At 39.4% G+C, this 18,879-nt stretch overlaps 1 protein-coding gene across 7 annotated transcripts in view; it reads right to left on the reverse strand.

Annotated features, from left to right (window-relative positions):
- Window positions 1-18,879, reverse strand: part of LOC144689745 (REST corepressor 3-like) — an 80,232-nt gene that overhangs the window by 9,864 nt on the left and 51,489 nt on the right. For 4 of the 7 annotated variants that reach the window (XM_078557109.1, XM_078557110.1, XM_078557114.1 and 1 more), the window contains 3 exons: window positions 14,732-14,809; window positions 2,469-2,526; window positions 147-391 (listed from right to left, as the gene is read on the reverse strand). In XM_078557109.1, coding sequence (XP_078413235.1) covers window positions 147-391; window positions 2,469-2,526; window positions 14,732-14,809 — 381 coding nt within the window. The remainder of the gene's footprint in view (window positions 1-146; window positions 392-2,468; window positions 2,527-14,731; window positions 14,810-18,879) is intronic. The other 3 variants (XM_078557111.1, XM_078557112.1, XM_078557113.1) reach the window with 2 other exon arrangements.

Raw genomic sequence — 18,879 nt, forward strand, 5'->3', positions numbered from 1 at the left:
AGTGCTCTTTCTGCAAAGACGGGTCTGCTGGGTTGGGAAATATTGATCCACCTGCCTCGGTTGTGAAGATCCGGCCCTTAGTATTTGCCCTTACAACAGAAACAAAGGTATTTGCGGTGTTTAAGTGTAAGGGTGGAAAAACTTACTACCTCCTCTTCTATATCTGGACTTTTTGCTGGAACGGAAATCAAAGTAGGCTTTCCTTCCTCCCCTGGTGTGGGAGAAACTCCATTTGATTCTTGTGTTCCTTGCTCTGCCTCCCATTCCTGTAGGACCTCTTCAAGATTAAAACGACGTCTGTAGTTAACAAAAAAGTTCTTCACTTGGCCAACAGTTTTGTTTCCAATTACGTCTGCAATGGCTTGAAAGTCCTTCCCATATTTACGGACACCTGCAGTCACATAAGACATTATTAGCTTGCGATTTCTTCTCACAATAATGAAGCAGTAAGAGGGGAATGGCTGTAAACATTCAAATAGAAAACTAGGAAAATAGTCAATGCACATGATATATGGAGGGGTGAGCAGAAAGCAAGCACATTTTCACATAGGTGAGCAGTGTGAATAATTACCCGAATGTGTTGTTATTTCATTACTGATGTGGAGGAATAGAAGAACAAAACACTTTTGTACAGCACAACTTCAATGCTGCTAATGGAAAGGGCTCTTTTTAAAAAGCTGACTGCAAAAGACATAGAGTGCCTGCTTCTCACTTACACAACAGCCACACAGATGCAGTCCTGAAAGCTGGGTTATTTGAATTGTTAACTTGCCAGTCTTGATGTTCTAGTTGCAACACTATTTCAGTGGACCACAGTTTCTATCTATTTTTAAATCATATTGCTCAATGAAACAAGAATCCTTGGTTTTAAAAGAGCTGTATTTTTCCATGCTAATAAAATTCAGATGCTTAATATCATTCTTTTCCTTCTTAAATAATTCTACAATGTGTGTATAATATAGAACAGGTACAAAAAAAAACTTAATTCTAATATTTGTTTCTAACTTTAAGTTCAGGACATACTGAAGTCCCAAAATCATCAGGCAAATTGTATTGGAGGAGTTTCTAAGTCATAAAGTGTGAGGGAGCTAAATTAGCACACCCGCTTGAAGTTAAAGCATCTCTAGTGAAGTGACCATGTCTATCAATGCTAACTCAATTTCTTGAACTCAAGATTACTAAATCTCCCCAATCTAAGACTGAAAGCAAAAACAGTAATTGAGAAAGATAATAAAACTTTTTTAAAAAGTTAATTTTTGGAAGATTTATTTTTAAGAGATATAGCACACTCTAATGTAAAATTACAAATGGGTATTACTATTAAAAAATGAAGAAGTGGTGGAAATGAGTTGGTTGGGCACTGGCCTTTACCCCTAGGTTCAAATCCAGTTCACACTAGTTGGTAGAAACTGCTCACAGTAACTGGAAGAGGTCTCTGCTGGGTTAGAACTGCAGCAAAAAAAATAGTTTGTGCAATCTCATCCCAGTTTGAAGTGGGAAGAGGTGCTCCCAAGCTGAAAATGCTCATAATTCGGCAGCTGAAAATCTTACTTTGGAGGCCACGGGTTAGCTGGTGTGGGAAACAGAAAAATATCATAGCAGTAAAGTAGAAGGTGACCATCTGATGTAAAGGCTCAGGCACAAATGGTCACCCTTTGTGTTAGCCCACATACTGACCTTGAAATGCATCACAACTGAGCCTGATTCTGTTCTCACTAGATATCGGCAGAGATTTTCCAGTACATCAGTGGATCGCAAAAGGAAGCAGGAACCTAACTGCTCAAATTCCCTGTCTAGCTCAAATTTGAGGCTAACTTCAGTGTCTAAACTAATGCTCTGGGCGAGATTAATAAAATCCTGGGACTATAAAGTTGAGCACTATACTGCTTTTACACACTAATGCTCCTAAAATATTGTGCAAACAAAAAAGGTTCATAACCTACTTTTCTCAGGAAAGGTGCTTTGAATTCCTGTCATAATCAATTATGAATGTCCCAAGATTCTGATCAATTTGTATACATTTTGCTCATTAGAAAGGCAGACATAAAACATGCTTATGAACCGTTGCTCGTCACGATTTAAAATCTCACAAAAGCTCATTTGAAATAACATTCACCAATGCAATGAATATTTCTCATATCTTTGAAGCAGGGAGCTTATATATTTGCATCGGTCAATCTTTCTAATGGCCAAGGTTGATATAAAAGGCAAATAAAAGTATTACTAACAAGAGAATGTTATTAGAACTAATAATGTTCTATCAAAAAAAAATTCTGAATTCTAGAAAAAATCTGTCTTAAAATTGCTGCTGACCAAGTACATAAATGTCTGAGTATTATGAAAAATCCAACACTCCTGAGGGGCCTTAGATTTTTTCTGATTGCTTCAATAATACCACTAAAGTGGCAATTGAATAAGAGCTCTGAATAAATCACAGCTTCAGATTCAGGCCTTTGGATGAAGCCCACCTTGTACTGCAAGTAGCTGCTCCTCCGTTGTCCAACGTGCATTGATTTTTTGAGTGGACTGTAAATGGAAATGGGGAAATAAAAGTCAGTTGCACATCATAGATCGCCACGATCTACAAACTCCAATTTATGACTGGAATTATTTTTATTTAAAGCTCGTTGATCACATGAGAACTTCAGAAAACCTATAATGCATTTTCTCTTTCATAGGGTTAAACAATATCTGTAATTAACAGGGAAATTGAACACAATGAAGAAGGAACTAGACACCACTACATCTTTTTTGGAGGTGCAGAAAAGAGATCAAAAGCATCGGTGGAATGGTGTTTTCTCCCCAAAGGCATCTGGAATAGGTTCAACTTCATATTGGACCATAGTCAATCTTTACTTCAATTTTCTATTTGAAGAAAAAAATCTATATTTAAAGGCAAGACAGATCCCTCTGGCAATGGTTTGCTTTTTAAAAAAAACTAATATAGCTGGATTGAAAATTTTAGTACCATTGCATAACTCTCAAATCAATTATTGCCTCCAAGAAAAAAAAACAAGCTCCTCTGAAAGTTCACTGCATTATGCCCAGTGCGCTGCAGTACTCTACAGAAAAGTCAAAAGTTTGACCTTCATTATTTGCCAAGATAACTGATCGCAGTAAGCTGACAATGGCAGTGCTAAATTTTCCCATTAAGAAAATGGGCACTAGGAAAAGGGAGCGAATAAAAAAAGGTGAGTAAAAATGTTAGGCAGAGTTATAGCTCCTGATTGCTACACAATTACTCTTGTTGGTTGCATGCACATTTAGCTATCACATGGGAAAGGTTGGGCTGAACTGAGGTGGCATCCACACTTGAATTTCTGCTGACACTCAAGGCTTGATTTTGACGAGGACAGTATCAGATAGGATCAGGTTGAGGTAGATAGCAAATCCTCCGAACCTCAAGAGAGAGAGGCCTGGGTGGTTTTTCAGTTGCCCATCTGAAATCGGCAGGAACCTAAGGTTGATAAAGAGCAGACTGTCAGGCAGAACAGTCACTGGCACTCAGCTATGTTGCGGAGATGTAGTTTGGGCAGGGCTTTGTGATCGATGGGTGGGAGGACCTGAGATAATGGATACCTAAATGTTTCTCATGGGGTACTCTTGTTCCCCTGGTCCCACAAGCAAACCAAAATAAAGTTTTAAAAAAACTTACCTGCTTTGGCTTCTTCTGGCCCTACCTCTTTCCCCTTCCATGTTCATCTGGCAGGAAAGCCAAAATTGCTTCCCTGCTCAGGCATCTAATTGAAATATCTGTTGGATACGATGATATCATCGCAGCCTGATCTGCATATTTAAAGCAGCACCTCACTGGTTGCCAAGCAGGTGTTTTTCTACCTGCTTAGAAGAATAGGCTAAAGATTGAAAGGTGAAGGACATTGTCAAACAACTTTCCTAGGTGATTTTAACTGCCCAGCTTACACCGGGTGGGCAGGGTTAAACATGGCCTTCAGCATTTCGGCTTATGTAGAAGGATGGGAAGTTGGGTGCAATATGGAATGGTCTAAAGGCACTGAACTCCAAACATAAGTCATATATCAGAGAAGAAAAAAGGAACAGAAAAAGAATTGAAGCTGTGAAGGTAGGTTCCCAGCACCATTCAAAACAAAACATATAGGACATGCATTTGTTGAGTGCAAAAAACAGAATGTAAAAATCTCTACATCAAAATCTTTATTATCCTGCAATGACATTTATTCATCATGTGCAGTACCATACTTTTCATATTGTTTTATGTATAAATTGACATTAAAAAAATTCAGAGGCCATAATATAAGACAGTCACTAATAAATCCAGAAGGTACTTAGTTACCCAGAGTGGTTAGAATAATAATAATTAGCATAGATGCATTTAAGGAGAAGCTTAGTGGGTACAAGGATGAAAGGAATGTAAGGATATACTGATATGTATAGATGATGAAGTAGGATGGGAGGAGGCTCGTTAAAGACTAGCATAAGCTAGTTAGGCCAAATGACCTGTTTAGGTGCTGCAAATTTTAAGTAATTTCAATATCAAAAGTTCTTATTTTTGGATGTTATAGTTATATCCAAGATTTTGCTTGGTCTCTTGTATTCTTTTTTAAACTTGTCAGCATGTGTAGACAGGTGTCAACTATACCTTTGTTTGCACAGTTAGTTTTAAGTATGTAAGGTTTACACTTCATGAGACTTGACAAATATATTGTAGGTTAATCAAAAACCCATTAGGCCAAAGTTGTAGGCAATGGCTTCAATTCTTCTGTTAAGTTTTATTCTACTGTATATATACACATACACTGATATATAAAAAACAGGTAATATTTTTCATGTCATAATAGATATAAAAATTTGATTAATAATAGAAGTAAAATCCATTTTGTCATTAATTAACAAAGAGTATATTTGCACACTGCAAATATGCAGTGAGTGTGATTTGCCATTGTTCAATGCCATGATTTCCCCCAGCCCAGGACTGTGCTTTGTAAAACTGCAATACCTGGGTGGCAAATTGCATTACACATAGCAAAAGTAGTAAATGATAAGACTTGTTGAGGTTTATTGCATAAAGTCAAAACACATTCCCCACCCATGTGCAATGATGAATGCTGAAATCTGAAATAAAAACAGGTTAAGTGTTGGAAATCTGTAATAGAAAATGCTGGAAATATGCAAATAGTTAAGCCAGTATCTAAAAAAGTTTTATCTGAAATGTTAATCCTTCTAACAGAACAAAGGGTCTCAGTGTAAATATTAACTTTCAAAAGCTGACTGGCCAGCTATCTCTTTCCAGTTTAACAGGACTATTAGGCAAAAACTAAAAATATTAGTAAGCAAATATGATCAAAACCTATACCTAAATCATTACTTTTCAGGTATATATTCAGTAGCTGTATCCAAGGGCCTCTGTTATAGGCTCTAAGATAATTTGAAGACACTGATATCCTTAAAGGTGCATATGGGGAGTGTGGGAATACTTCTGAGTATTTTCACAAAAAGATTATCTTTAAAGAATAATTAATTTAAAAAGTTAGTCCCATCAGTTAAAAGCTCCGACTGGAGACTGCAATTTTTGCCTCCTGAATAGAAAATAACTTGTTAGGTGACATATCCCAAATCTGGCACAAAAATCCTCGTAGATAAAAATATCATCCAAGTCGATGTCCTCCTCTTTTATTCCCCTCCCTTCTGTTCAACAGCAAGCAGCCAAAAGACAAAATTCAAAACAGAGATCCATAAGGCTGTTTAAAAGTTTTTAATGAAAATAAAGCTTCTCTAGAACCTAACACTCAGGACAAATATTAATATGCATTATGTATGTGCTTCTGGAGAGATAGCATGTTCAAGATACTTCCTATCCCCTTTTCGGCTTACTGACCCCAATCGTACCCCACCTTAAAATACTGCCACGCATTCTATACAGAAAATAACTAACGCATGATACCCAACAAAATATGTTGTGGAAACCTGCTTGCAATAATTCAGAAAGTCTCACATTCTGGTATTTTGTACCTTAAATATATCATAATTGAGGCTATAAGTTGCTCACTTAAAGTTTGATTAATATGGGAATTGTATTTATTCTTGGCATCAAATGTTTTTTTTACAAGCAAGTCATTTTTTTGACTGATACAGTTCTCACACAAACACTTAACACACTCTTTAATAGAATCTCTGCAAGCAGCTTCATGGCTGCATTTTAAGAGCATATAAAAGAGTTTAGCTCAAACACATTAAATGCTTGTGCTAGCAAATGGAAAATGTATTGCAAGCTGATGCGCTTGTTATCTGCTGTGCAACGTATCCAACAACATAGAATCATAGAATGCTTGCAGCACAGAAAGAGGCCATTTAGCTCATTGTCTGTGTGCTGGCTCTCTGCAAGAACTCAGTTAGTCCCACTCCTCTGCCCTTTCCCCATAAGTCCTGCAAACTTTCCTCTTCAGATGTTTATCCAATTCCATTTTGAAAGTCCTAATTGTATCTTGCCCCACTACTCTATTATGGAGTGCATTCCAGATCTTAACTATGCATTGCATAAAAATATTTTTCCTCATGTCACCGTTGGTTCTTTTGTCTTTTACCTTAAATCAGTGTCCTCTGGTTCTTGAACCTTCTGCCAATGGGAACTGTTTCTCTCTATATACTCTGCCTAGATTTCATGATTTTGAATATTTCTATCAAATCTCCTCCCAACCTTCTCCTCTCCAAGCAGAACAACCCTAGGTTTTCCAACTGTCCACATAAATGAAGTTCCTCATTCCTGGATTCATTCGTGTAAATCTTTCCAGCACCCTCTCTAAAGTTTTCACATCATTCCTACCGTGTGGTTCTCAAAATTAGATGCATTTGTTCAGCTGAGGCTGATCCAGAGTTCTATAAATGTTCATCATAACCTCCTTGCTTTTGTACTCTATGCCTCTATTTATAAAGCCCAGGATCCAGCACGCATTTTAACTACATTCTCAACCAGCCCTGCCACCCAATAATTTATGCACATATACCCCCCAGGTCTCTGCTTCTGCACCCCGTTTAGGATTGTGCTCTTTATTTTTGTATTGCCTCTCTACATTCTTCCTACCAAAGATGTACCACTTTACATTTCTATGCATTAAATATAATCTGCCACATCTGTCCATTCCACTAGCCTATATCTCCTTGAACTCTATCACTATTATTCATACAGCTCACAATACTTTCAAGTTTTGTGTCATCTGCAAATTTTGAAATTGTGCTGTGTACACCCAAGTCTAAGTCATTAATATATTTCTTGAAAAGCAGTGGTCCTAGAATCAATTCTTGGGGAACTCCAATGTGTATATTCTTTCATCTGAAAAGCAACCATTCACCACTACTTTTAGTTTTCTGATATTCAGCCAATTTTGCATCCATAGTGCCACTTTCCCTTTCATTCCATAGGCTTCAACTTTGCAGACAAATCTATTACGTGACACTTTACTAAATGCCTTTCAGAGATCCATATGCATCAGATCAACCAACTCTGTCATTTCATCAGAAAACTTAATTAAGTTAGTTAAACACAATTTGCCTTTAACAAATCCCTGCAGGCTTTCCCTAATTAATCCACACTTGTCCAAGTGATTGTTAATTTTATCCCGGATAATGATCTCTGAAAGTTTTCCAGCATCAAGGTTAACACGACTGGCCTGTGCTGGGTGGTTTATCCTTACATCCTTTTTTGAATAAGGGTGTAGCATTGGCAATTCTTTAGCCCGCAGGCACCATCTCTGTATCAAGATTTGGAAAATTATGACCGGTGCGCCTCTGCGATTTCCTCCTTTACTTCCTGGTGACTTTTAACTTTTAAGTACAACCAGCCTTTCTTTTATCACCTCTTTATCAATTTTTCACACAGTACCTCAATTACCTCCTCTTTTAATATAACTTGGGCAGCATCTTCTTCCTTGGTAAAGACAGATGCAAAGTACTTATTTAGTTCCTTAACCACGCCATCTGCCTCCATGTGTAGATGCCCTTTTGGTCCCTAATCTTGCATTTGTAGCCATTAAGAACAGTTAAAAACCATACACTGGAATTATATTAGTAATCAGTTTACAAAAAGGTGAATAAAGATATCCTATTTCAAGATCACATATGGTCAATAGATTGCCCTAATGTTGTATACACCTATCAGTTACTTAAGAAATGTTGCTTAGTCACACTGAACAAGTTGTTACAGTTAAAAGCATATGATTAATCTGCAATTTATTTTGAGACCATTTAATTTAGTTCAATTAATAATGTAGAAATGGAGGCCTAAGAACAGCAATTTTGGTGAAAAGCATGTTCTCCAGTCCCCTTTTTCTTCCCAAGATTATCAGCAACTTCTGGTATTTTACCCATGCCTCCATTCTGTGAACAACAAACTATTTTATTGCTGGAGGGAGAGGTGAGTCCAATCCTGTTTGTAGATTATGTCAAAACACGCAAAAACACAAAGACACCACACCCCCGCAGATTTTAGTCTCCCAATGGAGGCAGGAATCGGGTGGAGAAAGCTGAAATTGTTTATTTTTTGGTTGCAAAAACAAATTTGCTCTGCCTTCCTGACCCCGTGCTCTTTTCACCTGGCCTTTTTATGGGTTGGGAAAGCCTTGGGTGCAAGATACATACACAACTCTTCTGAGGTTAGGGTTGCCATTGTGAAGATCCTAGGAAATTTCAATTATCTTCCCAATGCTATTTTCGCGTGGTGTGGATTTCAGAAGCCCCCAACCCAAAAAAAAATCACACTTCCACGGAGAGTGTGTGACCATTATGAATGCTTGGCTGAATTCCGTGTACTCAGCTCCATTTGCACAGCTGCTTGGGGGAGTGATTGGTCGTTTTATGAGGTTTTAATAACAATCTTCCTTTGTTGTGGTTCCTGAATACCTGGTTGTTTGTTTGCACAACTTAATGGCCATTTGAGGGATTAAGTTTTTTTTTGCAGTATCAATGCCAGATGTTTGAATGAAAGTTTTATTAGATTCTTACAGGTTTGAATTTTCTTTTACCTGCACCCATTGCTACTGCATGGCACCTGAGCACCCATGGTGGGTACTGGGTGAGTGGCTATGGAGGATACATGGGTGGCATGTGGTGTATGAAGGGGCATGGAATGTGCATGAGGGGGCATGAGGAGTACAAGAGAGAATGGAGGGGGCATGGGGTTGTGGATCGGTGTGAAGTTTAGGTGTCATAAGAACAATACTTGGAGCTGGGCTGCTGTCCCCAAGAACTGAGGCTAACCTTCTAACCAGTCTGACTCGGCATCCACACTCCTCCTGCACTGCGTTGCGAAAACCGCACATGGAACCCACCCCTTGCTTGATGAAATAAAAATCCCGGGCAAAGTCAGTCATGAGTCAGGTATGTTTCGGAAACAGCAAAATGGCCTGATTTGCATTTCAAGAGCCCGAGAAGAATATCCGGGCCACAGTCTTTCAAGCCAAGATCACAATTTTGAAAACAGAACCAGGAACTTTGCCTGATCTTTTCCTCTTGCCAAGCCCAGGACAACTAAGGCCAATTGCTGAGCATTTACAAAAATCAGTTATCTCAGTATAAAACAGAGTTTCAAGATGAAGGCTTCCTGAGTACCACAAGAGGGAGTATACTCATCAAATGTTAAAGGAAGAGACTAGACAGTTGATCAAAAGCTGACTTGGTGTGAAAAGTAGAAGTCTTTTAATATCCTCATACAATTTATATTAACTGATATAATCATGCCACAATAAATTCTAGCACTGCTTAAGTCATAGCAATTAAGATAAAACAAATTAACACACATACTCTGGTGTACCCAACTATACCTTCACAGCCAATTTTAAATCCTCTATATAAAAGTGTTACTCCCCATAAGTACAACTTTAGTTTTAGAAAAATAGCAACCATAAAATTGGAATGCATGTTCACACACCAGTGACAAGCATTTGGTTTGAGTGTCAAATAAAATAATATAATTAACAGTTCAAATATAACGGAGCTGATTTTTGTGTTAGTTTTTTGCTACATGCACAATTCAAAAAGCTGCATTTATGCACAACGTATAGGACCAGAAATGGGTAGTATTGTTGAGCCTCCACTTACTTGTAGTTGAGTTACTTTTTCAATAGACATTAGGTGGTACAGGAAACTCCTGCCTGAAACACGTGGTGCTTCATTAAAATATTCAAATAATATGTGGCAAACATCATTAACGCCTCAGTGGCACTGCTTGTGAGCAAGCATCCAAAAGCAACTTATGCCAAAATAGCCTGCTTGTTCAAACCCATGATGCCACCTTCCATATCAATAAGCATTGGCACATCCATTGAGAATGTCTTCATAGGCTCAGGGACAGAGATGTACAGCAGTGTCACTTGCTGCAAAGACCATGAAATGGACATGCAAGATTTTTGCCCCTACCTTTTTCCAGGTTTGCTGCATTGCTGATCTATAGGGATAAATGGAAAAATAGGGCCATCCACTTCACATTCGCCTCTTGCAGCACCATCTCTAGTCTTGCAGCCATAAAACAAGAGTTCAGATGTTGGTCTGCTCCATTATTTGCCTGTCAACTGACACCTGCACAGAGGGTTTCTTGTCCCTTCATTTTTGGTGATCAGTTCTTAGCACTCTTCCCCCTTAATTTTAGCAAAAAGCTTCTAACAGCGTGGAATGCTTTTTGAGCCTAAGGATGCAATGATTCTGCCCACTGATTCTGACACTTTTTAATTGTCCACATCTCTTTAAATTTTGTCTGCATACAATTTTCTGGTCCTACTGCTGTACCACCTCCCTCAAGTCATCGATCTGTATTTGGAGCTATTAAATCTTTTACAGGCTAAAAGGGCAAAGCAATAAACCCTGAAGGATAGACAGTATTTTCCCTAGAGGGCTGAAGGACACTACCCGATTATTCCAATACTCTGCAGGCTGTCCACCCCTGCACCCTCTGTAAATTTAAGCTCATCCAAAACTTTGCTGCTTGTATCCCAACTCACGCCAAGTCACGTTTACCCATCATCCCTTGTGTACGCTGACCAGCAACTCCGTAATTTTAAAATTCTCATCCTGGTTTTCAAATCTTTCCTTGGCCTTATCCTTCCCTATTTCTAAACTCTTCAGAGTTAGTTGGCTGGAAAATGGATTTCCGCCAACAATGATCAGGAATGGGACTGTGGCAGTCCCCAGATTCAAAGTCCCAGAGTCCAGGTAATTGCAGGGATCTCATGGTGGGGAGGAGAGGTGAGGCCCGAGGAGGCGGCTGGGAAATCTTGATAAAGAGGCTGGGGGAAGTGAGCAACTGTGGGGGGGGAGGGAGAGAGGAGGAGAAGAGAGAGAAACTGTTGTAGAGAGGGAGCTCATTAGAGAGGCATTGCCCCCCTCCCTTCAAGCCCGAGCTGGGTGACTTGCCAGTGGCCCCCCTTCCCAGGAACTCCTCCCACCAGCCTCAAAATTGAGGCTGGGGCAGGAAGTGACCAAGAGCCTCCATTGGGATGAGGGTAATGGACCACCCTAGGCCTCACCTACCCCACATAAAATTGCAGATAGGTGGGTGGGCAGCTGGTGGGAAGGCCACCCTGGGAATTTTATGCCCCCCCCACCAATCCCCAAGGGACCATTAAATTCTGCCCTATGTCTCAGCACTCCTCCATTTCTGGTCTCTAGCACAACCCAAAGTATTTTTTGCTCCACCACTAGCCGTGTCTTCAGTTGTCCAGCATACAAGCTCTGGAATTCCCTCTTAACCCTCCGCTTCTCGATCCCTCCCCTCCTCCCTTACGATGCTCCTTAAAACCTGTCTCTTTGACCAAGCTTTTGGTCCCATCTCCTGATATCCCCTCTCTGGTGTGGTGTCAAATTCTGTGTTTGCTAACCATTCCCATGAAGAGCTATGTTAAATGAGATTTCTAAATTCAAGTTGATGTTGTAGGGAAGAGATTCCTAAGGTATGGGCAATCATTATGAAAGGAGTAACTGGACAATGGGGAGATACTAGATTAGGAACAGGTCAACATGGTTCCCATATTCAAAAAGGGCAACAGATTAGTTTTACTTCAATTCTGTGAAATAATGCAATAGAATATGCCCGGAAACTTAAGTATTATCTGTATAATAATTTCATTAACAGCAGTCAATATGGAGTCAGAAAGGGGATAATGCTGCCTGACTAACGTCCTTGACATCTTTGAGGAAGTAGCATTCCTGGTAGGCTGTCGGAACCCCTAAAATGAATGTATCTAGACAGCATTTGACAAAATTAAGATAACCATCAAGATCAAGCTAACTCAGGGTAAATATTTTGCATAGCTAAGAAATTAGCTTCAGAGTAGAAACTATTAAGTACTTGTTACAGGAGTTATTTTTGGGTAGTGTGGGGTGACTGTGGTACTCCAGGAATCATAGAAAAGTTACAGCACAGAAGGAGGCCATTCAGCCCATCTTGTCCATGCCAAACTGAGGACACCCAGGTGCCCTTTCTAATCTCACCTTCCTGCACCCGGCCCATAGCACTGCAGCTTACAGCACTTAAGGTGCAGATCCAGGTACTTTTTAAAAGAGTTTAGAGTTTCTGCCACCAACTTGGGCAGTGAATTCCAGACACCCACTACCCTCTGTGTTAAAAAGTTCTTCCTCATGTCCCCCCTACACCTTCTGCCACTTATCTTGAATCTATGTCCCCTGGTTCTAGAATTCTCCAACAAGGGAAACAATTTTATCCTGTCCACTCTATCTATTCCCCTCATAATTTTGTACACCTCAATCAAATCACCTCTCAGCCTTCTTCGTTCTAAGGAAAATAGCCCCAACCTATCCAATCACTCCTCGTAGCTACACTTTTCTAACCCTGGCAACATTCTTGTAAACCTCCTCTGCACTCTCTCCAGAGCTATTACATCCTTCCTATAATGTGGTGACCAGAACTGCACACAATACTCAATGCTGGGACTAATACATTTCTAATTTACATCAATTATTTGGACTCAGAAACCCAATTCAAATTGGTTAAATTTGTCCACGATGCCAAGTTAGATAGCTCAAGGAAATTTTATGAAGCAGCTCAGAAATTATAGAATGAACTAAATTTGTCCATGATGCCAAATTAGAAAGCTCAGTGAAATTTTATGAAGCAGCTCAGAAATTATAGAATGAACTTGATAAAATATGCAAGTGGGCAAAATAATAGCAGATGAAGTTTAACAGAGACAAATGTAAACAAATGAGAATAAAATAAATAATTGCAGGTTACTCATGTAATACAGATTTAGAATACCAGGAAGTACTTCTTCACACAAAGAGAGTTCAATATTCCAGAGTGGACTTCTAGATACGGTAATCAAAGCAAACACTTTGGGATGAGGAAAATTAACTGGATACTGCAATAAGGGGACTTTAGAGTCTTTATGGGTAGTTGCTCTGAAAGGGAATTAATGGCTGCTTCACCTTTAATTATCATGATCTTATGAATATTTTTTCAAATGGCCTGACCCTAGAAAATTGAGTGCTATTAGCATTACCATCCTAGCAAGTTTTGCATCATGTCTCAATTGTTTAGATTTGACCAACACCAGCACATAAAACTCAGCCCTAAAAGTGTAAATCATTAAACTTTCTTATACCCTTTTAATGCTCCTCTGGTCATCTGTCAATTTATAGGTTCTGTGGATGAGTATTTTATTGAAAAAAATAAACAGCTTCAACTTAAGCTAAAGTCTGAACATACCCCATAAAAAAAAAACTTACGTTGCATAATGCTACTTAACAGTATTTGAGTATTTCTGGCCTTAGTTATTGATGAGAAGATGAAATCACATCATTGCTAATCTTTTCACTGACTTGTTCAGTCAAGCGTTTTCAGTGCACTCCCATCTTAAGTCAAGAAACGGGTGCACTACTATCAACACCTCACAACAATGACTGAAGTTCAAATACTTTTGCTCTTTCAACTTGTTATATTGTTTTCTGTCAAACCGTTTATTCTACATGCTCCCTATAAAAAAAAAGTTATTCTAAACCTTTGTAAAATTGCCAAGTACCTTTTCCAAAGTTAAAAATATTCCCCCTCTATAGTCTCAGGCACATTGGGACCTACATACATACCAAAATAAAATCTTCCAATTCATGCCTATTATACTCCAAGATAAAAATTTCAACTTTCAAGTAATTTCCACACAGCTTGTCCAATTATTAGCAGCTGTGTGTAAATAGAAGATGAAAGAACCCATACTCAATTGATAGTTTATAGATTCATCTGTTATGAGTTTCAAATGTCTATTGGGCTGTTTATTAATCCCATTTGCAAAGGACAGAGAGTGTGTTTATTTCGTGTCTAATTTTTGAAACATTTGTTCTGGTTTCCCCAGGTCTAAACTGCACACACTTAATTCCCAAAAACGATAAAGGGAGAATTGTTTTATAAATTTGTATAGCTGCAAATGCAGACATACCTCATATCTGAGCACAGATGTGCATTGCATCAGCACACAAAGTGTTTTTTTCAATCTTGCCAAAAAAGATCAGTGCACATTGAATACGGTGGCATTCCCAATGTGGATTCATTCATGTACTTATTTATGCCAAGTGAAAGAGTAATTTCTTGATATAGAACTCCACTTTTGCCACAGATCTCCAGATCCGTCTAGTTTTACAGGTAGTCAATGAACAGAGGAATATTATCATATAACGTATAAAACTACAGACCTAAAACTGCACACATAACAAGACAGAATTACATTGGTTGTGAAATTATAAGCACCATATTATTTACCTCAGATGGTCTGAATTCTTCTATGCCTCCTTCTAATTTCAGCTTCAGTGCACTGTTAACTTGCTTGGCATTTTGTACCTGGGAAACCATTTCAAAATTAGACTTTTACCTATCTTTTTATAATCAATTTTGAAATTAACATTGCTCCTTTAGGCAGCATATTTTTTCTCTATAGGTTAGTAAAATTAATTTAAGCAATTTATAAAATGTAGTTACAACCAGATTTTAATTTTGCAAAGTTGATACATAGGATCAAAAACAATTGTGGGAAGGGGCAAAGTAGAAGCTTTTACTTCTGAGAAAATCCATACTAATAAGTGGCATGGGAGTGGAGTGACAAGCTGAGGTTTCATTTACGCTCAGAGCGATATGTCTGTTTGCAATCGCAAGCAAATTTATTTCTATTGGCTGGGGGGGGGGGGGGGCGAGGGACAACATGAATTAAATCTAAGACATCAACTCCATCACAAAATTGCCCATCAAATCACCATGTGGAGCAGGGATTTCGCCCCAGAATTTCATGCTACTGACTTGCATATCAGTTCACCTGCATCACTCCGCCCCTAAGCCATTTTGGGGAGGGGTGGGTCAGGGATGTAATGGCTAGCTGCCCACAAGCTATGGGTTGCCAACTGAAGTCGTTAAAAGGTCAATTAGAGGTCAACTGAAACTTTCCAGTTGGCTGCAGCATCGGAAGCTTCCTGGAGTCAGTCACCTGGCAGCAGACTGGGGAACCAGCACTGCAGGCAGACTCTAAGCCCCATCACCTTCCCCATTCCGCCCTCATCCCCAACCTGCCTATTCAGTTATAGCTGCGGCGGCAGGCCACCCTTTGCAGGGGTTTCCCCTCCACCATGGTGGCTCGGCAGCTGTGGCCATTTTTAATTCACATTTTAAGAGGATAAGTGGGTACCTCAAGATAAAGGTGCCCTCTCTCTCCCCCGCACCTGCAACAGCAGGCTGCAGTTCCTCCAGTGCTGGAGGAGTTCCTATTGGCCCTCCAGTTTCAAGAGCCCGCCCACCATCCTTAATTGGATGGTGAGCATGCCCTCTGGTCACTAATGGACCCATCAAGGCAAAGCCATGTTGGTGCCGGTTCCCAACACGGTGTCAGGACCCACATTTGATCCGACATTATAATATTGACCCAAAACGCAAAATTCAGCTCTTGGAGTCAACAAAATTAGGAATCTCATAAACCTGGATATCTAGTCAAATTAAGCTTTAATGAGCCCAGTGACTTATTATATTAACATATTTAAAATCCAAAAAATATCGTTACAATGGCTCTTTCAATTTGCGAAGTTCTGTTGAAAGAGAGAAATATTTTTTTTATATATTATATCAACAGAATTCCAAAAATTCTCAATCCTTGGTCCTCTTATTAAATTGTCATTGCTTTGGTGCCACCTGCAACCCTCTACTGTCTGCAAGAAGAATAAACACATGACTAATAACTTATTAGATGGCTGATACTTTCCACTTGTGTGCTCACCAGCTGCAATTTCACCCCATTCATTTTCAGGGAGAGTAAAATTGAGGCAGCAAACGCGCTAATTGAAAACTTTGACTATACATACAATACTAACCTTAGGTGTGCAGTGAACTCAAATTGCCACAAACGTGGGAATCTTAGTTTAGTGGTGTGCGGGCATTAGAAATCCTTTGGCAAGGTAGAAAACCAGTCAGGTCCATATCTGAGGATTGGAGGACCAGAGGCTCCCTGTCAATTTACCTTTCCGCTCTTCTCACCTCACAATAGGGCACAGCATGGTCAAGAGCTATGAAAGATACAAGTATCCGCTGGAGAGGAGTTCAAATGGCAGTACAGTATGGATCCTCATGACATAATCTCATCCTCACAAACTGTTGGGTTAACTTTGAAAAGGAATTTTGGTCATTAGCACTTCCTATAAAAACTAAAACCGTTGCAAAGAATGGAGCTGATGAACAGAAACTAAAGTGGTACAGATATGCAAAGTTGCTGGGGAGGGCGGGGGGGGGGGGGGGGGAGAAGAGTCATAAAAAATTCAAAATTCTGTATTGTATATCTAGATCATTGAGTACAAAAAGAAACAAAAATCTGGATTATTCTGTTCAGTTTCGAGAATTTCATTTTGCAATGGTATTGAAGCCATAGAAAAGGTGCAATGTTGATTTATGAGGATGATACCAGGGATCAGAGGATTATAATTATGATGAGACACTTGAAAAACTCCAGTCCTGAAAAGTGCACCATTTAAATGCATGAATGCCTAACGTGCTTCTAACTTGTCCTGTTATTTCAGTGGAAGAGTGATTCATTTAAAATAATAGAATTAATGCATCAGCAAAATCAATACTACAAATAGGAATTTTGGACAAAAGCATTAAGTATTCATCTGGTATTATCCAACATCATTTTAGGACTCATGACAATAATCACCAGAGCAGAGGAGGTAGGAAGGAATCTAACAGAAGTGTTCAAAGTTTTCCCAAGGTTTGGGGAGGGTAAATAATTATTATTTGTACTAGTCACTGAATCAGTATTGGAGCATAAATTTAGGATTAGTACGAAAAGCAGGTAAGGGGTGGTTGGAAGAAATTTTTATTTTGATAATAAGAGTATGGAGAATGTCATCCCAAATAGCTGAATGCAAGGAGCTTAATGCATTTAAGAGGGAAGACACCCAGATATTCGAGACTAATGGAAATCTTTTAAGTATCAGAACTAATCTACTGAAAAACCCACACAGGTAGAATCTGATTGTCCAATGCAAAGTACATACACACCCAAGTTTTGAGACCATGAACAAGGGTTGGCAAAGCCAAGCCTTAGGGACCCCAAGGATGCTGAAAGATACTGCTGCAGTTCAGAACTAAAGCCATCGCCTTCACCCTCATCACCACCTCTATTCTCTTACTACCAACTCCATGTCTTCTGCTGGTCACCAACGCATTCTGAACTTTAGCATACTGTTCAACCTAAAGATAAGTTTCTGAATCTATAACCTCTCCATCACAAAACCTCCAAACATTGTCTGCCCCTGCCCCACCGTAGTCTGTCACTAAAATTTTCCTACGTGTATTTGCTGCTTTCAGATTAGATTACTCCAACCTTCTCCGTGCTGACCCGCCAACCTCTGCACCTCTGCTCATCCAAAACACTACTTGTTGTACCCTATTCCGCACCAAGTCCAGCACATCCACAAGGGGCCTCCCTTCCCGGCCTACCCTGGCTCCCATTTCCCCTAATATTGCGATGTTAAAATTCTTGTAGTGGTCTTTAAAGTGCCACATGGCCTAGGTTCTATTTGCAACCTCTTCCAGTTCTAGAACATCACCGTCATTGCCCATCCCCACACCCCCCAAACTCTTTTTCTTCAACACCAAGCACTTGTACATGTCCACTTCCATTTAATCTGGTGGCTGTATTTTCAGCTGATTTACTCTCAATCTGGAACTCTTGCCTCTCCATCATCCCTTCTTCTGAAGATCTACTTCTTTGATGAAGTTTTTGGTCACTGTTTCTAATTTCTCCTTTTTGTCTCAGCATCCATTTTCCTCATGTCTTTCTTAATTACCTTGGGATGTTTTTGTTTTAAAGATGCTATACAAGTGCAAATTTGTGTAAAACCATTTAACTTACCAGCACAGACCACTGGTAAATTACCTGCTGTTTGTCCCATAGGGCAGTGGCTTGCAGGATTACCTGGAGACAATTGGGAAGAATCCCAGCTCACAGTGATATGTCTACCTTCCAGGTTCCACTTATGAGCCAGACTGGCCTATCAATCATCAACATTTGGGGAACCTCGGATCTGCATGGTTAAGGTATCAGATGACTGAGTGTGCCACAAAGGATTGTCATTATTTTGAATTTCTATCATCAAGCATACCATCTTGAAGCCACTTCAACTTGAAGGAAACCCTGCTTAATTTTCTCCCCCCTTTCTGATAACTTTAAGATGAAGAGGAAAATATTAATAGATATGACAAAAGAGCAGGGAAATGGAACAGCAATATGCAGCTCCAAGTGGAGCTAGTAATGTCACAAGTATAATGAACCTAAATACCTCATTCTGCAGTAAAACTTCTATGATAAAGAACTAAAGGACCAATTTTAACCCTGCCCACCTGGCAAAAACCAGGTAGGCGGATAGGTAAAA

The sequence above is a fragment of the Cetorhinus maximus genome, chromosome 14, assembly GCF_964194155.1.
Source record: "Cetorhinus maximus chromosome 14, sCetMax3.hap1.1, whole genome shotgun sequence".
Lineage (NCBI taxonomy): Eukaryota > Metazoa > Chordata > Chondrichthyes > Lamniformes > Cetorhinidae > Cetorhinus > Cetorhinus maximus.